The sequence below is a fragment of the Melospiza georgiana genome, chromosome 13, assembly GCF_028018845.1.
Source record: "Melospiza georgiana isolate bMelGeo1 chromosome 13, bMelGeo1.pri, whole genome shotgun sequence".
NCBI lineage: Eukaryota > Metazoa > Chordata > Aves > Passeriformes > Passerellidae > Melospiza > Melospiza georgiana.
The window spans coordinates 1979547-2002879 of NC_080442.1; the positions used below are offsets into that span (position 1 = coordinate 1979547).

General features: G+C 49.4%; 1 protein-coding gene across 1 annotated transcript in view; it reads right to left on the reverse strand.

Moving 5' to 3' along the window:
* Positions 1–22721, reverse strand: part of ALPK3 (alpha kinase 3) — a 32679-nt gene extending 9958 nt beyond the window's left edge. The window contains exons 1-4 of the mRNA XM_058033395.1: positions 22543–22721; positions 9764–9885; positions 3230–3347; positions 1220–2219 (exon numbers count right to left, since the gene is read on the reverse strand). Coding sequence (XP_057889378.1) covers positions 1220–2219; positions 3230–3347; positions 9764–9885; positions 22543–22685 — 1383 coding nt within the window. The 5' untranslated portion in view covers positions 22686–22721. The remainder of the gene's footprint in view (positions 1–1219; positions 2220–3229; positions 3348–9763; positions 9886–22542) is intronic.
* Between the last annotated feature and the right edge of the window lie 612 nt (positions 22722–23333).

Genomic DNA, 23333 nt, shown 5'->3' on the forward strand with positions numbered 1-23333 from the left:
AAAAATCGTGATGCATGTCAAAGGCTCAGGGATGACAGCCCAAGCCTGCTGCACACCAGCATTTTCCATCTTTTTTGAGAACCAGAGCTGTTAAAATGAGCACAGAGGGGAGAAACAAATGGCTTTGCCGTGGGCTGGTTTGAACAGCAATAATTTCTGCAGCAGTATGTGATCCTGGTGGGTCAGGATGAAGATGAGTTCACAGCACTGTGCAGCAGCAAGGCCAGAAACCAGGTGAGCACTGCAGAACACAGCAAAGCTGCACCCACCAATGGCTAACGAAATTTAAGAGAGAAAGAAAGGATTTTTGTTTCCACTGGAGCACCCATCAGTCCCTTATGCATTGTGGATTTTTCCACATTCTGAAATACATGCATTACCTACCAAGTGAGAGGTGCTGCACCCAGAGCCTTGTCTCTGCTGAAAGTGTGCACCTACCACAGCCCAAACTCCAGATCCTGCCAGCACCTGCAAACTGGACTCAGAGAATCCTTTATGATAGAAGGGGTCATTAAAGAAAAATGGGGGGAAATTAGTCCAGTAGCTTCCAGTGTAATATTTTCATGGCAAATACTTCAGGTTAAGTGACAAAAATAGCAGCTGACTAAGAGATGCTCTGAGGGTCAGAAGCAGGTGCTGTGCCCTAGCACTTCATCACCACCAAAACGAGTCTCCCAACAGAGTTTTCCCAATAGGGATGGGTGAAAAAAATAGTCCAGACCTACTGTATACACGTTGCACTGTAAACAAAACTGGAGGCCCTGAGGGTGCAGCTCACGGGTACCTCATCTGCATGGGGGGCTCCTTAACTAAAGCTGCCTTGTTAAACCGAGCAGATGCCATCACAAGGCACTCACTGCCAGCTATAAATACCCATTCAGTGCTCCCTGCCGACCTGATCTGCAAACATTCCGCATGAGGTCAGCCTGCTGATTAAACCGGAGAGCCCCAGGCCACCGGGACCAGCTGCTCGAGTGGCCCCGACTTACATCTCTCACCACCTCAGCTGACATTTGCTTGGAGATGGGGTGGAAGCTCTGCTGTCTGGGCTCACAAAATCCAAAGAGCCCTTGTGGGTGCTTTCACCAGTGGAGACCTGCAGAGCCGGGGCAGCAGATCCCGTGGTGTACATGGAGCCTCCCAGTGCCACAATACAAATGCACAGCACAGATATTTTCTTGTTGCCACCCCTGCGTTGGCTGCTGTCTCTCCTAGTTACCTCTTTGTTTCCCTCCAACTTCTGTTCTTGCTGCTGGCCTCTCTGGCCCTCCAACACCTCAGAGGCCCGTGGAGCATCCTCTGTCTGTCTGCTGGCTGCCACAGGCTGCAGGGCAGCCGGACTCCCGGCCTCGTCCTTGGCTCCCACCTCCTCCTTCCCTGCTGCTGGCTTCACTTGCTTATCAAAATACATGTCCTTTAGAGAGAAGTACATGTCATCATTGGGTTTAATGTCCTGTTTCACAGCTTTCCCAGACTCTTTGAGTTTTGGACTGGTTTCCACTTCTTGATCACTTGCTGCTCGCAAACGCGCGTTCCTGCGTAAGGGGACAGGAGGAGCAAACCTGGGATTTGAAGATTGATTGGCCCTGTCTCTCCCACTTTCTTCTCGCTTAGAAACCTCCTGTTTTGGTGCTGAAGGAGCCTCCACCTTCTTTTTCTTTTTAGCTGCAGAGTCTTTTGCCCCTGGCTTGGTTGCCAAGTCCTCCACTGTCTCATAGATGTACGTGAGAAAGCTGTTCCCGTTCTCCTCCCCACTTTCCAAACTGGCATCTCCATTGGTGGTCACCTCTGCTTTCAGAGGTGCCACCAGTTTGTTTGGGAAGCCTGGCACCGCACTGAGTGGCTGCTCCTTTGTCTCAGCAATATCCTTGTGTAACCTGGACTGTGAATCTGCCACGTGCACTTTGGCTGTGTCTTCCTTCTCCCATGAAGAGTCTCCTGAGCGGAGGTTCTGATCTCGAGCCAGCCTCCGCTTCCTCTGGAGCCGTTCAGGGCTCATTCCTTGCAACTTCTCCACCTCCACATTTTCTTTTCCTCGTTTCTTGCCTTGTTCTATTTCTTGCATCTTTTCTTCAGCCTTTCTCTTGATTTTGTCAAACCACTTCTGATGGATTTTAAACTCCGTCATGGTTCCCACTTCCAGCACACCGGAGCAGGACACGATGCCTTTGTTATTTCTAGCTGAGGCCTGGTAAATGCCTGCATCCTCTTCTCGGCACCTGGAAATCAAAAGCTGTGTGTGAGACCTACCCATCCTCCTCAGGATGCCTGCTGGACACACAGGCATGCATGCTCTCCTACTTCTTGCTCCACAGAGTCCAGAAGATGTGGCCCATGAGGTGCCCACAGGACATCTGGAGGCCTTGGGTTGGCCTCCAAGCCTGGCTCTGCCTGCTCTGCACTTTAATAAACAAGCAAGTTTTATGATAAATTTGTTCTAGCTCCACCCTGGGCTGTAACTCTGGTATGAGGGCTGTGATGGAGGAGAACAGGCACCACCAGGCTTCCCAATTGTTCTTGGTCAGAATCCTCTGCAGGATCTTTTCCTCTCAGCTCTACACAGCCCACAAGACATTCCTATTCTTCCTCTACCCTACCCTATTACCAAAGTCTTCCCACCCCGTGTCACAGGCACCACAAGCACCTGCCTGCATCCCTACTGTCACCCCCTGAGGACACCTGACCCACAGAGATCCCTGCTCCTGGAAGAGGTGAGCCAGCCTCTGATGGACACCTGGAGCACAGCTGGGGGAGCAGAAAAGCTCAGGCCACAAGCACAAGGATGGCAGGACTATCAGCAACACTGATATTCTGCATTTTCAGTCAGTGCCACACCTGATATCCCAAATCCAGGACTCAAGGTGTGCCTGGCTCTCCAGAAACTTGATTCCCTGAACCATCATCTTGGAGGCAGATAGTGCTTTCCCCTTGTTCACCTTTGTCATACCTAATGCTCAGCACTGGAAGGCTCCAGAGAGAGGGACTCCTTCTTCCCTTCCTCTTGCCTCCAGCATGGCAGCTATCCCTGGATGCAGTAATGGATCTCATACTGGTGTGACTGGGGAGCCACAGCTGGAGGGGACGGGCCAGCTCTGAACTCACAGTGGGGAGCAGAAGGGGCCAGCCAAGTGGTGGGGAGGCTGTCACTGCTGACAGCTTATCCAGCCTCTGAGAACACACCCAGAGCTGCCATCAGCAAGCCCGGGCACCCTGCAGCTCCTTTACTCACTTGTAGAGCTGCAGGGTGTGGCGGTTTCCATGACGGAATATCTCGTACTTGGGCAAGCCACAGTAGCGATCCATCTCCTCATCATCCTTGTACCACGTCACCTCGGGCTGTGGGTACCCTGGGGAGGACAGGGAGGGGACATCAGAGAGTGAAACATTCCACACAGAAGCACAGACAGCGTGGTATCAGCAGCAGCACACCAGCACAGATGCTATTCTGGGCTCACCACGTTCCTAAATGGCACAACAGAAACAGTGGAAACTTAATGGGCTTATCTCAGACTTTTATCACTGCTAGGAATAGGGCTATTTTGGAGGAAAAAATCCCAGCACTTCATTCTTGAACAGAGGGAGGGGATCACACGCTCGTCTCCTGTAACGCTGGCTGGGAGAAGGTGAGCATGCCGTCACTTTGATGTGAACAGGGCTGCTCTGATGGGGCCAAGGCTATGGCTGGACAACAGGCCCCTCCATGGAGCTCGCAGCATTTTGCACAGTGTCACAGCCTGTAAGCTGATCTGAAACTTTCCACTGAACAGAAACAACCTTGATTGCATCACAGTCAGCTCAGTGTCCTACAAATGTCACTTGACAACAGATGTCACCTGCCTTTTCAGTAGAATGACATCATGATGTGTGTGACTGGCTGGCTGGCAGGCTGGCTGGGCACACAGCCACGTTCTCCACCACTTGCAGAGGTGTTGGATCAGCATGTGAGTCCCATATGGACCAGTGCTAGCCACAGCCCCCACTGCTCACTGACAGCAGCTCTAGTTCACATTAAGTGCAGTTTTCATGCAAAGACTGCTCAAGCCAGCAGCCAGCAGAGGTTCCTGCACCTCACTCAGGACTCACCACCCAGCCAAGCTGACCCTCAGGGCACAGGATGAGAGTGTCAATGATCACATCCTGCCATGGGTAAAGGCTGTAGGATTGCTCAGGAGCTTCTCTGCTGCAAATGTCCCTGCAGGCTTTCTGTGGAGCCAAAGGAAGGAGTCCAGCACTCTCCTCAACAACACCAGACCCCAAGGATCACCCACAGCACCCCAGAACGTGGCAAGGATCAGCTCCCATGAACATCTCGGGCATGGGGGTCCCAACCCAATGGCTCTGGAGTAATGAGAAAGCAGCAACAAGGTGCTCTCTGGACACCAAGCCACAGGTTTCTAGGCCAACCAGGACCTCAAATGTCCTCCTTGCACCAGCCAAAGATGTTGTCAGCCCATAGCAATGGCTGAGCCCAGCTTACTCCTGCTCTCATGAAGGTCCTAGAGCAGGACTGAGTGTCCAGGAGCAGAGACTCATCAGCAGGAATTCACCCAGGCTTTGGCCAATCCAATATGCCTTTGCCCAGAAAAGCAGCATATGCCAAATCTCCTCCTGTACTGCTCTGGCTCCCCTGTCCTCACCCCCTTGCCTGTGGTGGCTCCTCAGTGTCCACTGGGACCAGACAGGGCTGGGAAGAGACGTCTCAGCAGCTTTTCTTTCCTGCTCTCCTCTATGAGAAGCATCAACTCCCATAGCCCAGACACCCACAGACTGGATTTTACCCTATTGTTCCTCCTTCTCTAAGGTCTCTTACTCTGCACTGCCCCAGCATCCCTGCAGTCTGTACATCTCCCAAATGTTTTGCTGCCTCAATCCCCTCCCTCTGTTGCCCTCAGCAGCTTTGGCTTTCTGTTGGGTAGTGCCTCATTTCTCCTCTTCTACAGGAAGCCAAGCCATGACTTTCTCCCAAAACCCTTCCTGCAAGGCTCTCTGTCCTCCACCTCTGCCCCACTCTTGTCACAGCCCATTCCTTGCTGCTGCCCTGACCCCCCAAACCAGTTTCTAGAGACATGCAAAGCCCTCAGGTACTGGTGGCTGAAGAAAATGAGCCTCGAACTGCAACTGGAGAAAGCTATGAGAGCATTCCAGTGATGGGATCACCAGGGATTGACTGCTGCTTGTATTTTTCATAAAATAATAAATATTGGCAGCAGGAGCCTGGGCTGAATGAGCCTGTGGTGAATTCTTTCTGCTCCAGAACTGACCAAAACAATTTCCATACACAAGCTCAAACTGTGCCCAGAGCAATCCAACCTTTCCCAAGGGCTGCTGTGCAAGCAAGATCTTCAGAATGCCCCCACAGCCCATCCTGCAGGGAGCTGGCAGGTAGATTTTCCTGACAGCCTAAGAAACAGCAATCACAGCCTTTCATTCTGGGAACTGCCAGCTGACAGTTTCCAAGAAGCTCTGTGATGTCCCCCCCGCCGTGGCCTCCACAGCTGATTTCCATTCCCAGCTGACATCTGCTGGAAAGGAAAGAGCTGCCATTGCAAAGAGCTGCCATTGCAAAGAGCTGCCATTTCCATCGAGGAAAGGCTTTTCCTCCTGCTAAGCTTCAACTCCCTGTGACTTGCAGCACTCGTGTCCTTGAGGCTGCCTGCTCCCTCTGAGGAGCCATGGCCACGAGAGCTCACAGTGCACAGTGTCACCAGTGTCACCTGCAGTCCAAGAGAGCTGCAGGCAGGCTCTGGCTGGATCTGCAGTCTGCAGGCAGGCGGATGCTGAAAGGATTCCCACCTCCCACGCAGGTACAGTGGCCCCAGCTGCCTGTCCAAATATCATCCATCCCTTCCCAGGGGCTGTAACCAGAGCCAAGATGGAAACATGCCTGGGCAGGGATGAACCTCCCTGGCACAGGGAGGGGAGCTGCTGCTGATGCTGCTGACATCCATCTTTGGGCTGCTGAGTGAATAAATTCCCCCTGTCCAGGGTGGGGGTTAGAGGAGTCAGGCATCATTGCCTGCACGGTGCATCCCCTGCAGGCACAGCATCCACAGCTTGCCCAGGGGGATGAGGGCTCCATCCAGGGATGGAGGCACCATGACACACTCCCAGATCCACACTCATCCATCCCAGCCCTGCCCCTGCTGCAGCCCCCCCGTGCAGCTGGGACCCTGCAGCCCCCAAGCAGCTGCAGACAGAGCAGCCACCCAGAGGCTCCACATCCCCAGCATGTGTGTGTGTGCCTGCCAGCAGCACTGCTCCAGCCACCACTGCATCCTGGAGACTTTGCAGAGCAAGGATATTTTTTTTCATGGAGATTGCCAGGTTTAGATCAAACATTCTTTTTCTGAAAACTGTCGAAATCTGAGAAGTCTTCAAAGCTTAGTGACTGTGACCAAAACAGTTCTTAAAATATCTATCCAAAACAGTTCTGAATATATCTACCCAAAACACCCAGAGAAACTCTATTTCAAGTTGCTTTCTTTTTTTTTTATTTTTCTGGGGGCAGGAAAGGAGGGGGAGTTAGTCTTCTGAAACTTGGGAAGGTGATATGAGTTCAGAACCATTAAACAATCCACAGTTTCTGCTCTACCCAAGCTACATACACATAGGGGCTTCAACAGTCTTGGGAATACAATTCCTGGTAAGATGCTACCCTTCCTGGCTTCATGGATTTAAACCCCTCCAGCAAACAAGGACAAGGAAGCTTCTAGCAATGCTGACAGGAGGGACAGATACTCAGAGCAGTAGCTCCCCATGCACTGTGAGCAGTGCTCATTCACCATCCTCCTCTTGTCCTGGGCCCTAAAGCCAAACCTCCTCATCTCCCAGCAGCTGCTCTCTGCTCCTGCAGTCACTATCCCATCCCCAAACCCCTCTCACAGCCCCTGCCTGTCTCCTGACATCCTTCATCCAAGCACTTCAGTCTCATTCTTCAAACATTTCCCTCAGGGTCACCACAAATGCAGCAAGTGGAACTCCTTTAAGCTGATTAAAAACTGCATCCATAAGCATGATGTGACTGTCTACCCACCCTACCCCAACTGTGACTGTCTACCCACCCTACCCCAACTCTCTTCCCCAAGCCATGGGCAGAGCCCTCTGCCCTCTGTACTCTTCAATAAAACCATGGAGGCACTGATGGGATCAAGCACCTGAGACAGAGATTTGTGAAGCCAGATCAGAGGGTTGAACCTGGCTGAGGAGGGCTGAAATGGCACTGAAGAGGCAGCTGTACAGCAGTGGGCTGGTGCTGACATACAATGGTCTTGGCTAGATCCAGCCATCACCTGTCCTGGCTGCACTCACTCCCTAACAAGCAGCCAGAGACCTGGCCTCTCCATCCAGCGTCCCCCATTTCATCAGCTGACATCTCTCCTTCCCAGGCAATGCTACACAGAAGCAAATAAAAAGCTGGAAAATCCTTGTGGCAGCACCTCCATGAAGGGCCACTCTGAAGAGAGAAGCCCAAAATCCACCCACTGCAAATGAGCTGTGATGACCCTTGAGACCCTGAAGTCCAGACAGACCCAGCAAGGACAGCACAGAGATGTGGGATGAAGGTGCACAGTAAATGGAAATGTTCTTGTTTCCTTTGTCACATCTTTTTGAGAACAAAGGATGAAACTAGTTTTGTCTGAAAAAAGAAAACATCTCATATCTGATGCAGGATCTGACCCAAAAAATCAAATCAGACATAGCAGGGACACCAGCAGCAGGCTGAACTAGGCATGAGGAGGAAAGGAAAGTTTGTGCCTCCACACACAGGAATCTGCCTGACCTGCTTTTTTCCTGCCTGCACCACTCATCACATTCTGGAGATTGGTTCTTCAAACACTTGCATCCTTCTGTGTTCCTAGGACAGCCCAGCAAGTCCTAATCCAAGTATTCCCAGATGTTGCACTAGCCTGTAACTCTCATTATTGATCAAGAAAAAAAAAAAGTAAGATGCTATTGTAGGTCACACGTCCATATTTGTGGCTTGACCGTCAAAACAGGAGCAGGTGACTGTCTGCCCTTTGCCTCCATCAAAGTGTCCCTGGCCTCCAGCCACAGTGCTGGGGCTGAACTGGTTCCACTCTGGTCACTGGCCAGGGATGCCACTGCCATTTCCTTGCTCCCAGCAACGCCTCCCAGTTGAACACAAACATCACGGCAGGGCAGGATACCTGACGTGCCAGCAGGCTGTGCAGCCAGGGCATGGGCATGCCCCACACCTCCTGCCCCTCTCCCAAAGAGATCCTCAGCTCCTAAAGCACTCCACAGGACCACATACAGGAGATGCCCATCTGCCAAAGGTGGTCCAAGAATGATTTTAAAAATGTTTCCATGAAAATTTCAAAGTGCACAGAAGCATCTCCCCAACCTAGTTTACCAAGCACAAAAATATTGTGACACATGCTGAAAGAGACTCATTGACAATTTCCTATACTTGAGCAGGAAATGAGGCCAGCACCAGGTCAAGTTTTCTGCCTGGTGCAACACACCAGGAAGAGATGGGATTTGTTAGAAGGAACCATCAACCTCAGAGGTGCAGCTGGTGGAGATTTAAGCCAGTGAGATAAGCCAGGACTTTCACTCCAGATTTCCCAACACAACTAAACATTTTCACACCTCTGACACTTGCAGAATGGCATGTTCCATGGTACTGCACAGTATGTCAAGCTTTTGTTTCCAGAAAACCCAAACTGGGAAGAGCCCTTCTAATGACTCCCCAAATAAAGTGGTTTGGAGGCATCTCCTAGCAGCCCTCTTTGGGTCTAGAAGCAGCAAGAAGGGGTCTGCTGAGGTTAAGCCTCAATAAAATCAATATATCAGTTGTACCCCGGCAAGTCAGAAGGTCAGGCTTCAGAACATGGGAATTCATGAGAGAAAAGCCAAGAATTCATAGCTGGCAGTTCTCAGAGGGACTGAGACTGTGCCTCCTCATTTCCAGCCTGTTTCTAACAGCAAACCAGACTTCCTTAGGAAAGCTTTGGTACTTGTGCCTAAGAGGCTCACTGGATATACTCTCCTCCTTCCAGAACTTGCAAACTTGTTTGTAAGTGTCTCTCACTGAGTAACCTCTTGGAGTAATTAATACTAGTGAGGTCAGGAAGGATCATGGAGTTGTTAACAAGTACATTGAGAGAAGGGGTTTTAGTCTCCATATTTAAAGAACAAAATCTCATCACCAAAGGAGCTACTTGCCTCTAGACCAATGTGCTGCCATGCCACAAGGCCCTAGCACCAGCCTTCTTTTTCAGCCTCTCCCTCCTCCTCCTCCTCTTCTTGACTTAACCCCTTCCTGCCCAATGGGAGGTTGTAGCTCGTTGGGCAGTGATCAGCTTTTATTTCAGATGTTGACAGACACAGAAGTTCATCACAGATACAAATGTAGCTGTGCTCTAACCATCTACAGCCAGCAGTATTGGTTCCAGCAGGAGTGCCTTAGTCTTCACAACTGCACATTCCTCAGTTATGGAGGCCAGGATTAGAGAAGCAGAGATTAGGACAACAAAATGTAGCTGGTCCAAGCAGTAACCAGCATATCCCATTTTCTGGTCTTTCATTTGCCTTGTTTGAGATGTTAGCTTATGCCTTTGCCTCTTTACACACTCAGGTGCTTCCCACCTCCCTCAAATTGAAGCTAAAATCACCATGCAATTGCTGACCCTCTGCTCGTGGTGGGCTTGTTATCCTTGTTATCACTTGCTGCAGAGTTTAACTGGCACAAGTCCAGCAGGTGAGGCAGGACCAGGTTATTCACTGAAGACACTGTTACCTGTCACTATGCACGTGAACTTAGCATCAGAGTCCTCGGACACAGCACGGGATTTGATAGTGGTTTCAAATAGTGGCTGTGTTTCCTCCGTCAGCTGAGAAATGATTGCGCAGAAGGTGCTCCTGGAAGATTCAAGAAGCATTTCTTAGAGATAAAAGCACCAGAAAAATCAAAGGGTCCACCTTGTGTCTCACCTCAGCAGCCTGTGTTCTCATTGTCCATGCCCTCTTCCCTCCCATCATCCCTACACCTGCTCACAAGCCCAGTTCAGTGCCAGGGCACTGGACTGATTTCTCCCTCCTAAATGTCAATTTAAAGTGACATTTGGGAGCCATTCCCTTTGTCTTAGCTCTTAGGGCTATTGGGGCAATGAATGTCGACCCTCCGGATGAATGAAGACCCATTTTAGCTCTTGATTATACCAAAACATCTCTTTGGCCAGCCAGCAAGCTTAGAGCTCCACCTAACAAAGTCAATTCCCAATTCTGAACCATAAATGTTTCAAGAGATGTTCTGTTCACTGGGATTTTCTTTTATTTGTGAAGACTTTGAGTCATTTCAGGCCAAGTGTGAATTGCATGTCTCCTGAACACAGCAGCCCTCTTAGAATGAAGAAAAGCTGCCAGATGTGGGACAGCTCACTGAGGAAGATGTGAGTCTGGCTAGCAGCTTTCTGAACCCAGGAATTAGCTGGGAAGGAACTCCCTCATTAACCCCTTACTGCTGCAGGTAGGCACCCACACTCCCTACTCCAGGAGTTCATGCTGGGACACCCAAATAGCCAGAACTATCCTGACAGTGCAATCTGTAATGCTCAAGAGCAGACCATGGTGTTTCAGCACTGTTCAAAGAGTGCAATAAATCACCATATTCATCCAACCCTGCTGCAGCATCACTGAGAGAGGTCCCAGAAAATCTGGGCTTTCTTAAATAAAGGGGAATTATTTAATTTCAAATTGGGTTTTCATTCAGATAATTCTGAGGCTCTTGGAAGGGAAGAGCTTCTTATTTAATTTTTCCCTCTGCAATTAAAACTCTACACATTTACAACACGAGAGGGGCCCCCAAGGTCTCAAGTGCAAAGATGCTGGGAGAAACAGCTAATACTGCAAGAGAACAGGTAGCTGGCAGCTCTATTTATATAATTTTCAGCAGTGAAAGACATTCCTTAAACAAGTGATCAGCTTCCAGAAGCATGCAAGGGGTGGAACAGATGCCCAAACCACTCGTGACACAGCTGCACCATGAGCAGAAGGGCTCAGAGTGTGGGGTGAGGCTTCCACGAGGAGGACCCCAGCCCCACAAGCAGCCCCAGCTTGCAGGCAGGATGCTGCTGCTGCTGCCACTAATGCTCTACCTGCTAAGGAAGCAAACTGAGTCAGGACAAACCAAAAAAACCCACGTTCAGCATGACCCAGAGGGGGCAGGTGCACTGACAGGGACTAAGCACACGTGGCTGAAGGTGTCAGGAGAGCTTACAGCCACAGCAACTGCCTGCTTTATCCACCCTGAAAACTTACCTGGAGGCTGCAATGTCATTATTTTCCCTCTGCCTTCCTGCAAGAATGGGTTTGTAAGAGATGCAGGGAGATGAATCCCTGAGTAACAACCCACTGGGGCAGAGCAGGAACCTCACCCAGCTCCCAGGCACCTTGTGCTGGATGAGGGTCAGGACAGGGGAAGCTTGGGATGTTGCAAACCTGATTCATCTGCTGAATGAGGGTTATAAGCATGGTGTGTATCCCAACACATGTGTGGGGTGGGATAAAAATAACAGATCCCACAGCTCAGACTCTTTTCTGTGGAAATCAATGGTTACTAGGACACTGGTCCTGGTAAGCAACTCTTCACTCAACTGTGGGGCCAGGAATGGGCTGTGGGAGTCAAAAGCTGTTTCAAACCAGAGCAACCTTCCCAAATTCCAATCCCAGGAAAAAAAAAAAAGCCCATTTCCACGGAGCAAGGCAGACAATCCAGTACAAGGCAGTTACTGGTAGGGTTCTGATGCTCCCTTCAGTACAGATTCCCCTCCCCATACCAGTAAATGCCTTTCAGAGCCACATAAAAGAATTTCCCAAGCATCAACCACCATTTCATACCCCAGCAGGAGGGCAACAGGATCAGCATCTTATAACCAAGTGATGCACACACACAGAGTGGCTCTTGGGACCCAGTTTAATCCCAGCACCATGCCACCAGCAGGCAGCACCGGGAATAAGTCTGGTCCACTCAGTGCAAACCCCACAACCAGGTGAAATACATCCAGCAAAGGCTACTGAATGCTTTGCAAAGCAGCTGTGGTGGAAGCTGGGAGCTCCACAGGCTCAGCAGATGAATCAGGGACTTGCCCAGCGACACCTGGCAGGAAGCCTGGAAGGTCTATTGAGTCTTTCAAAGAAACCATTGTGTTGGTCACAGCAGGATTTCAAGGCTCTGGCACTGTGGGGCTCTCAGCTGACTCACTCCAGCTGCAAGGAGGCTTGTCCAATTCAAATTGCTTTCTAAACCAGTAATTCAGGGTTTTCCAAGAACTGGACACAAAGCACTAGCCACTTTTTCTTTGGGCCTTCCTGGAGCTGCATCTTTGGGGCAGAAGAGACCCCTTGCAATTCAGTAGCCTTTTCAATTAAAGAGGGATTTCCATACAAAAGCCTGCTGGAAAAGGAGATTTGAGAAGTGTATTCCTCTTGGTATGATTTTCTTTTTCTGACTTTTTGGTTAGAAATCCCAGAGCTATAGAGGTGTTCTGGAGAGGCCTTTCCCTCCACGGTTATTCTTCTACCTGCCACTCCAGCAAACCAGAAATGCCAACTGATTTCCAAATGTGTTCTTTTGCCAAAGGCAAAGTACAGCTGTACAAGTGCCTTTTGGGACAAAGTCCAAGTGAATGAGGATCCTCACAACAATGGCAGGGGGAAGAAAATTTTTTCTCTGGATGTCTCAGGGCAGTCACATCCAATTTTTAATGTCTCTGTATGGAAGTCTCACTTTAATATAAAGAAGTAGCTGAACACCCATCCTTTGGCTAAAAAAGAGGAATATTTCTTGCACCTTAATACAGGAATTATGATGAACATTCACTTTTCTTTCTGCAGTTCAAGCAAATATTAGGGATCAAATCATGCAGAATGAGGCTGTTAGATCACTTCAGGGCTCTTGACTGATTAATTAATTAGTACCAAAGCATTACAGGTTAATGACGTGCAGACAGATTCAGAAAAGTGTCTGGTCAGAGCAGTTTAATGCAATGTAGTTTTACCTTCCTAAACTGGAGGGAGAGAATCTGCTGCTTGATAAGCTAAGCAAAAAACAGCATAAAAACCATTAGAGAGAGAAGCACGGAAAGGAGCTGAAATAAACAAACAGTTACAGAGACATATTAATGATGAGTCATTTTGCAGAGGTCAGAGTTCCTATTAAAAGAAGGTACAGCTGCCTTAGGCTGCCTGCCAGGACGAGCAAGCCACATTGTCAATTGAAATCAAAGGCTGGAAAAATGAAATGGTCGTTAACCACAGAGAATCAGTGTCAGGACATTTATACAAGTAGGTTTCCAAGAAGCAGCACCTTGAGCCTTCCATGCACCATCTGCAGCACTGTGCTCAAAGCAGGCAGCTCCAGCACAGGAGGTGTCCAGCCCAGTTCTGTGCTGGCAAGCAGCTGGCCCGAGCTGGTGCCCTCTGTGCTTCCAAGGACAGCTCCTGGCAGAAGCTGAAAACTCTCTGATCACATTGCTGTCCAGCTTGCCAATCAAATCACTAAGGTCTGGCAAAACATTAAAATAAAAGATCAGAAGTAGACTTTACAAGAATCTACACGCTTTGCTTTCTTTGTGGGAAGATGCAGGAGCATTGACCAATCCAGGGAACAAAATCAAACACAGGTCCTGCACAAGACATCTTGATGAGATACTTACCAGTGGTCACAGCTCTCCCAAAGGAGTGTCTTCAGGGACTCATGTCCTAGCCAAAGGACTGTGGCAGCAGCCCCTTGCAGGCTGCAGGAAACAACCTCTGTGCATTGACTTACAGCAGTCAGGAACAGCTCCTCAAGCCTTGACTCACCCACATGGCAATCAAAAGTCCAAAACTAACAGGGACAAGCTTGTCAGCAGCATGTAAGCTCAGTGATTTAATTGCACTGAGGTACATGTTACACCTGTAACATGTACAACCTCACCACATAGCCTTGGAAATGACTGCAGCATGGCCATCCCCTCTGGGAGGTGCCAGGCCAGACTGGCACATCCCCAAGTGCAGGGAGATCAAACCTTTCCAGCCTCTGTGAACCACCAAAGTTCAGTGCTCTAGGATGGTGCTACAGAAGACAGCAGAAAGAACCACATGGAAGGCCACCTGCACCTCTTCAGGTCTCCTACCCAAATGTGAGTCCCAGTCCTGTGCAAACCAGCAGGACTTCAAGTCTTGCCCTAAAAATGATCACAGAGAGACCCTGAAAACTGGTCCTGCCAACTGTACATTCCACCTGTGGAGACAGAACCTCCATGTGAACACTGAGAAAAGAAGCAGCTCAGCTTGAAGTCCTGACACTTCACACAAATAATTGCATATTTCCTCTGAGAAGAAAAATCAGAAGGGCTCACTGACTCTTCTCCTTCTTCAGGAAAGCAAAGACAGCAGAAGTTTTGGTCTGTTGCTGAGGAGCAGCTTTAACCCAACAAACATGGGTGGCACTTGGCCTTTTGGCAGCAGCTTCACCCTCTCCACCCCCAGCCACACAATCCTGGCCCACTCCCAGTGCCAAGTGCTGGTCATGCAGCCAAAGGATGTGCAGGCTGGGCGTGATCCAGCTGGGGAAATCAAGTGCTCACAGGAACAGGCTGAGGATCACTCACTCACCTGATCCCTCTTCCATGTGCTGTGCTGGTCCATGGAGAAGCCACACAGAGTCCTTTGTCCTTTGAGCTGTATCCTTCCACTCCTTGCAACATCCCTGTGAGCTCCATGCCCTTTCTGGCACTGCCAGGCACAGCTTTGCATTACCTGCCTTACTGACCAGCACCTCACCTTGGCCTCAACACCCTCAGAGCTTCTGGGGCTCAAATTGCACCTCGTGCTGCTCTCACCCCATCCTGACCTCCTGGGGATCCAGGATTCTCCTCCCACACTCCTCACAAGCACAACCACCCCCAGTGATCCCTGTGCTCTGCGCTGTCCCCAGGCACCTCTGTCTGTCTGGAAACACAACTCACTGGTTTAACTTGTCTCAAAACATTTTGCTTACCACTGCAAGGGAAAAACATCTTTTTACCCAACAGGAACACTAAAGACCTTCTAAAAAGGAAGTTCCCAAAATCCTTGCAAGCTAGAATGCTGGTGTAGGCAGTGGTGTGGTTTTAATCACGATTTCTTGCATAAGACAAACAGGGATGTGTCTTGGCTTGGACGTAAAGAAAATAGCAAGAGTCAGAACAAAGGCTGCTTGTGCCATGAACCCGTTGTGCTCATGGATGTGATCAAACAGTAAGCACTGACAGTGCTTTTTTTTAATCCCCAGTATTAAGACAACATGGGCTTTATTCAGTGCACATCCTGAGACAGCGCTGAACACTGAACTGAGGGTCTCTTGAGGGTCTCTCCATATTATCAGAAGAAAAAGGCCATCATGTATTAATTGAAGGTTAACCTCAATATGCTAAATTTGCTTTTCAGACTAGAGCTTTAAGCCCCAGAGAGCATGATCAAATTGTGGATCCTGCAGCCAGCAGAGCCCTGCCTGCAGGCAGCTGGCACCTCCCTTCAATGACGTTCCAGCATGTCCATGGAGAGCTGAGACAGCACAGCTCCATCAGAACCCAATCCCTGCTGGAAACGTGGGGCTCCTGAGCAGGGCAGCAGATATCCACTGTGCCTGCTCTGATCCTCTCTGGCACTGGGCTCTCTGTGCCCTGGGCTCCCCAAGGACTTACACAGGGCTCTGCTAATGAGGGGCAGCCTCAGCAGTGGATGTGCCTCCCTCGAGCAGGCTCAGGGCCATTGCACTTACTGGATAAAGGCAAATGCTTTTGTTATCCTGAGGAATACATCTAAAGCACTGAATCAAGGCCTCCAGTGTAACCCTTCCTTCTGTTGGAAAAGTGGACTTCAAAAACATCTGCTCCAGGCATGTCCAGCACTGGTGGGATGAAGCCTCCTCAGGCACCTCCCACTGATGAAGAGAAACTCAGCTTTTTATAAGCTAATTCTGAAAATACACAACTGTTCTCACAGCACGACACCTCTGCACCACATCCCTTCTACCAGCCTCAGTTCTTTGTTAAATTGCATTTTATCATACGCTTTCAAGCTCCTTTGGCCATTTATCATCCTCTTAAAGGTTTTAGCCCTTCAACTACTCCTAATTTTCTTTGGAAGTGAAGACAGCCTTCCTCATTTTTCATGCTCTTGCCAAATTTCAGTCTTGCAAGGGCAGGAGGCAGAACTGTCAACACCATTCACTTTTTTTAACCACTCAAGTTGATGGTCTGGGCTGGCATCCACTGGCACCAAAAAGTTAACTGCTTGAAAAACATACATTTTCAGTCTGGCACCTTTTTTAACCCTCTCATGCAATTATCCATGAAATTACTCTCTTTCTGTATTTCTTATCACTGAGATAAAGAAATCTTTCTCCTTCCAGTGCACTCCTCACATGGAAGTGAGCAAGAGCTCAGGAGACCCTGAAACAGGCTTAACAGTGGCTCCATCCCCATATGGACAAGCACCTGGACTCGAGCTGCTTGAGCTGCAGCAGTGATCAATATTTTTCAGTGCTCTTCCACAGCGTGAAAATTGACCCACACAAGCTGTCCCAGTGAAGGAAAAAAAGAGCAAAACGTGTCCATGACAGCAAAGCTGACAGGTCCAAGTTATGTTTTGAGGGAATCAGCATTGCACCAAAGCTCCTTGGAGAGCCTGGCAGCCTGAACAGAGCTGGACTGGCAATTTCCTACAGACATTGCCCCTCGCTGGCTCCCTGATCCCTGACTTTATTGGGCATGTTTAGCACATGCAGACTTCCAAGTATAAGATTTCCTATGAACTTGCCTGTCTTCAAGGTTAACACTGCTTGAGACAAATACAAACCACTCAGCTGTCAGCAGTGAACCCTTTTCAGGGTTGAAAAGCCAATACTGAGGCTTTCATGTAGGCATGGCTGTGCTCAGAGCTGCTTTCCTGCCACGTGTCCTGCTCCTTATCAAGCACTCCCTGCACACACAGAATGTGTGCTGGTGCTCATACACCATGGCAGGAGCTATCAGCAGGCCTGTGATAAAGCAGCTCTGGGTGCTGTGTTGCTGTACAAGACACATTGTTATTTCACAGAATGGAAAACAGATGTATTGAGTCTTTGCTTGTCAAGGTCACAGAGCGAATCCGTGTCAGAGATGCAGAAATGTGACAATTTTTTTCTGCAGGTAATTTACTTTTTGCTGAAATGAACACGGACTTGTGTGTAACAATTCAGGCTAGATTTCATTAACAGAGAAGGTGGAAAACAATAAATTAAGTTACACATTCCTGTATCAGCCTCTGTAATGCTCTGAAGATGGCTCAGATTTGTGTGTTTTAACTCTGAATTGTTGCTGCCTCTATGGCCCAAATTAAACATAGAAACATACCAAGGGATGAGAAATGGCCAAAAAAATAAAGCAAAGTAACTATTGGACAATGAGATGCCCAGGAAAGGTGACATCCTCCTGGCAGCTCACTCTGTAGAGAAAATAAAATAAAATAAATAAAAAAATGCCTGTAACAGCCCTTCCATCTTCCTCTTCTTGGACCAGGTGATGCTGTGAATGTGAGATAACCTCAGTCACTCAAGATCTTCCTCCTCTCATCCAAAGAGAGCAAGGGTAGAGCAGGTTTCAATTCCATCTCCTAGGAACTGTCTCTGCTGGACATGAGAGGTGCCCTGTTTGGAGATGACCACACTCTGTCCCCCACACAATGGTACCCCTGGCCTGGGGAACATCCCCTTTCAGGAGGATTCCTGAGAAGAGCACAGTTCTCACATGTGATATCCTCTGTGTCTTTATGGTGACCCTGAAGGGCATGGGCTTATCAGGACACTCACTCAGCTCCACTTGGCTTCCTAGGGGATATTTACATATGGACAGGAGGCTCTGGAAAGGGAGCTGAAAAATCTCCCTTTGGAATTGCTGAGGATGGTTATTCAGAGTGCACAGCTGCTGAGGAGCCCCACTCAAAGCAGAGCCCTCCAGCAATGGGAAACAACCTCTTCTGTGCTGCAGGTCACAGGGTATGGAGATGACTCATTGACACCCCAAACTTTGCCTTTCCTGTAGGAACTAGCTGTCCCTCTTCCCAGAGTTTGAGACACCTCCATGCCACAAATCAAACTGACTGAGTGCTCTCAGCTGCCTCAGCTGGCATCTGACCAGGGGGTTACACCACTCCTGGCCAAAAGCAAAGTCCCCTTGGACATTACAGGTACCCAGCTGCCAAAGAGGGAACGCCACTGAACTAAACCTGCTTTTCAGGAACCAAGGGCTTCCTCAGTTTCCTCAGCACACTTTATTATAGCAACAGATCTTTCTCCTTCATTTGATATTATGTGCAAAGCAAGAGGGACAAGATTGGGAATGGTTTGCAGCCAGAAGAGCCAGGTGGCAAGGCCCTCTCCTGAGCTCAAGTGCCACCCCGAGCAGAGTTATCCAAGAAAAGCTCAGAGGCAATGCCACTACACTCTATAAATATCTGGATATGATGTAGCTGTGACAGTAGAAAGACATTCAAGCAAGGAAGCAAGTCTCTAATGAGACTGAGGAGCAGACAGCTGCATTAGGTAAGAGGTGCAGATCACTTCCAGCAGAGGTTTGCCTAGCACTCAGATGAAAGTTTTATATAAAACTGCATCTCTCTGCACAATACACTCTCCAGATTTGCTAGTTCTTACAAAAAGGACATCTAAAAAGATGTCTTGAGGGTTGTGGCCCATGAATGCAGCTAAGGTAGACCCTGAACAGGACTGACAGTGAAATAATCACTTGCTTGAAATAATTGCTTTGAGACATAACAGGTTTGTTTAAAAAAAAAACAACATAAAGATTTTAAAAAATCCTGTCAGCAGCCAGAGCAGAGGATAAATCACTGTGGCCATAAGCTGCTCCTGACACTGTCCAATATCAGGTATGTTAAAAGAGCAGGAAAGGAAAAACATGGAGCTGTTTGCTCACATGGAAAATCCTTACTAAAGTCTAGTTCCCAAGAGCACAAAGAGTAAATACCCTGAATACTCTGTTTAATAAAAGGATGATGTTCTATCTATGGCCACTTTCAACACCTCTATTCTTCTGGCTTTCTTAGCACCACCTCTAGAAAATTCTACAAGTTAAAACCCAGAAAAATCATGTTCTGGTTACCTGATTCAAATCCTTCAATTTACATGATATCCCTTTCCTCCAACAGGGTTAGGGAGACCAAGTAAGACATCCAAACTGCCCTCAACACAGAATCACAGAATGGTTTGGGTTGGATGGGACCTTAAAGCTCATCTTGTTCCACCACCTGCCATGGGCAGGTGACCTAGACCAGCGTGCTCCAAGCCCCATCCAGCCTGGCCTGGAGCACTCCCAGGGATGGGGCAGCCACAGTCCCTCTGGGCACCCTGTGCCAGGGCCTCACCACCCTCACAGGAAGAACTGAACCCTAATATTCCATCTAACCCTGCCCTCTGTCAGTTTGAAGCCATTCCCCCTTGTCCTGTCACTCCGGCCCTTGTAAAGAGTCTCTCTCCATCCTTCTCTTAGGCTGCCTTCAGGTACTGAAGGCCACAATCAGGTTACCCAAAGGCTTCTCCAGGATGAACAATTCCAGCATTTTCTCATGGCAGAGGTGCTCCATCCCTCTGACAATCTTGGTGCCTCCTCTGGACTCGTTCCAACAGCTCCATTCCTGTGCTGGGATCCACAGGGCAGAGCGTGTTCATAAGTCACCCCAGGAGCAGGGATTTCCAACCTCAGTTTCTTTTTTAAAAGATCTCTCCAGGTCTTTGTGTACCTCTACCACGTTACTACACTTTCTACTGCTTTAAGAAGTGGTGAACAGGCAAATATTTTAGTTAAACATACTCTATAGATACACATAAAGACAGAAAGAGAGAAACCTGAAAAACCCCACATTTTCTTTGGATCACAATATCCATTTTTGTTTCCTAATTGCTACAGTAGCCTCCCACAGCAATCCTGCGTTTGTCTCATTGGCCTTTGTTAGTTTCAAACCCAGCAAATCCAAACCCATTCTGTGTTAGAGAGCTGCTCAGTGTTATCTGCTGTTCTGCATGTTGCTCATCGTGCTTTTCAAGTTCTCCCAGGTATGCTCTCCAGATGTTCCTGGATTTAATTAACCATAATTGCTTTCTGAAAGTCTCCTTGCTATACCATTCCAGTCATTTGCTTCCCAGAATTGTTATGATACATTTTTCAATTACAACATAAAAAGCCACACTTCATTCAAGCCCTTGCCCTGCATTTTAGACAACGGTTTCCAAAAATCCCAGCTCAAGTCTTCAGCACTTGTAGGGCTCTGCAGGGAACCTGACTTTTATATTCCTCCTCCCTAACTCATTAGAGAACCTAGAAGTTGCCATGAACTCTGGGAAAGGTCAATTTTGCCATTTAGCCATTATTTAGTCACTGCTTCTTACAACAGAATGGGCAGACAGTGGATTTAAGAGACAAAATTAAATTGCCTTGCCACAGGCTTTGACGATCATGCACATAAGTGGTTGGAAAAACGATTGGAGAATTTGTGGAAATTGAATGTGCTGCTGATTTAACTGGGGCAGCAGAGTCCCTTTGCCAGCACTGGGCTCCCACTGATGGAAATTGGAGTCTAGCCATGGCAGCATTAGTTTGAAAAGCTCAAAAGGTCCAGGGCTCAGAGCTCTGCAGCTATGGGCTGGATTTGCCACGCCTGAGGCACAGCCCCAAGGGGTGCTGCAGCCAGAAGACACCAGGAGCACTGCCTGCATGGGTGCTGCACTGCTCCCTGCCTTCCCCAACAGAGGAAACTCTGGGAATCCAACTGGGAATACTAAAGGTGTTTCTTGCTGGATGGATGAACACTCCTTTATGGTTAAACTGATTAAAGCTGCAATTTGAGAGTAGTCAAGGAAAATAAAAGTTAAGCTGTAGGCAACCCAAATACCTCAACATCTTCTTTATTAAAACCCCTCTCTGCTTGTAATCCACAGAATGGAGTCACTGGGCTCAGTTAAGAGATTTCCAGTCCCTGGTATGATCTGAGGCCACAGGCTGTGGACTCCATATGGACATTTGGTGGTGCTGAAGACATCACTGTGTGCAGCCAGTCTGTGATTAGCTCACACCCCAGCACGACATGATACCCCCACAGAGGAACTGAATTTAGGCAACTTCACTTTGGCGTCACCCCAGTTTTAACACCTGACTTCCAAGCAGCACTTTTTTATCTCTTTTGGTCCTGCATTTATTTTTATGAATGTCTGACTCCTTGAGGCATCAATGCTTGACACGCTGGAAATGGATTATTTATAAACCATCAGCAGGGAAGAGGCACACTCATTTGGAGAGCTCATAGACTGAAGAGCATTCCCAGCAAATTCAAAGCAATTTCAAGGCTTTTTTTGAGTGTCTCACACAATCACCGACACCTTGGGTGCTGCTGGCATATCACCCTGTAATTCTGTGTTTGCTAACCTCAGTCAGGCTCAGCTGACAGCATGTTTATCATACCTTCCCCCTGCGAACAAAGCCTTATTCCTACCCCAGACCCTGCGCTGGAGGCCATTCCTGACCCAGGAATGCTGATCTCATTGCTGCTCACCCCCTATCTACAGTGCAGAAATGCCTTTTTGACAATAAGATAAGGCACCCAGCAGGCCCCTCGCTCTGTCTGGCAAGGCACTTCACTACAATGAAGGCAGGAAGGTCAGTGCTGTTCCCTGAGTTTAACTGGAGACACTGGTGTTTGTCAGGATTTCATAAAAACTGCTTGGACTGAGCCTTCACTGGGGTCTGCAGCTTTCTCACGGGGGAAGAGCAGCGGCAGCACCGATCAATCTCTGCTCTCTGCTGACCAGCAACAGGACCCGAGGGGCCAGCATGAAGCTGTACAAGGGGGGGATAAAATATACTAGATTATTGGATATTCAGAAAGGGTTCTTCACTCAGAAGGGTGAAGAAGGTGTGGAGGCTGTTCTGGTGGGTCACCAGAGCAGGCTCCACAGGGCAGCAGTCATGGCCCCACAGCTGCCAGAGCTCCAGGAGTGTTTGGACAACCAGTTCAGGCGCAGCACGGGATTGTTGGGGTGTCCTGGGCACGGCCAGGAGCTGGTCTCGATGATCCTTGTGGACAGGACATTCCATGATTCTATTCTATGATTCCACCACCACTTCACACACCTGCTCAGCCACACGCAATGCGCCGTGTCCACAGGCCCAGCCCCGCAATAGCTGCGACACCGCCAGCTCTCTCTGGGGAGGCGAGGGACTGGGCTAGAGCTCACAGCAGCCCCTCTGGAGAGCCCGAGCCATCGCTCGGTTTTCTCCCCTGGAGCAGCTCCCCAGGGACGGCCAGGCCCGTTGTCAACACCACTTCCAGCTGGCCTCGCATTCCCTGCGAGGCCTCATGGGTCGGGTGAGGGCCAGCCCGGCCTCCCCGCTGCACCCCCGGCCCGCTCCGTCCCCGCGCCCGCCGTCACCGCACCCAGGGCCGCGGGCAGCTCGGGGACAGCCCCCAGAGCAGCGCCTTCCCTTCCCCCGGGCCGGCGCTCACCTGTTCTGGGGCCGGATGCCCAGCAGGTAACTCCGTCGGTCCGGCCGCGAGGCCCAGGCCGCGCTCTCGGCCTCCTCGGCGCCGTCGATGTGGCTCGTTCCCCGCCCGTAGAGGCCCGCCAGGGCCCTGCGGGTCGAGCTCATGGCCGGAGTGCGGCTGCCGTGCCCCGCGGCCGTCGCTGCCCTCCCTGTCACTCACGGCCGCCGTTTATAGACCCTCCGCACATGCCGCTGTCAATCGTGACGCGGCCGCTGCCCGGCCTCCCCGGGCCGCCTGCCCGGCCGCCTCCTCCTCCTCCTCCTCCTCCTCTCGCCATCGAGTCCGGCTTTTGAGGAAGAAGTGAACTTTTCTTTATAATAACCGCTCTATCACGGGGGAATTTGTTGCACCTCAAAGATCTCTCTGGTGACCACTGACAGAACCCGGTGGTACAGCGTTGAAGTTGTGTCAGATTTTCACTGGATATCAGGAAAAGAGGATGGTTGGAAGAAGTGAACTTTTCCTTACAATAACCACCTCACCACGGGCATTTCTCACTCCTCAAAGATCTCTGTGGTGACCACTGACAGAACCCGGTGGTACAGCGTTGAAGTTGTGTCAGATTTTCACTGGATATCAGGAAAAGCTTCCTCCCCAGAGGATGGTTGGAAGAAGTGAACTTTTCCCTATAATAACTGCCCCATCACAAGGGATTTCTCACATCTCAAAGAGGTGACCACTGATAGAACCTGGTGGTACAGCACTGAAGTTGTGTCACGATTTCACTGGATATCAGGAAAAATTCTTCCCCA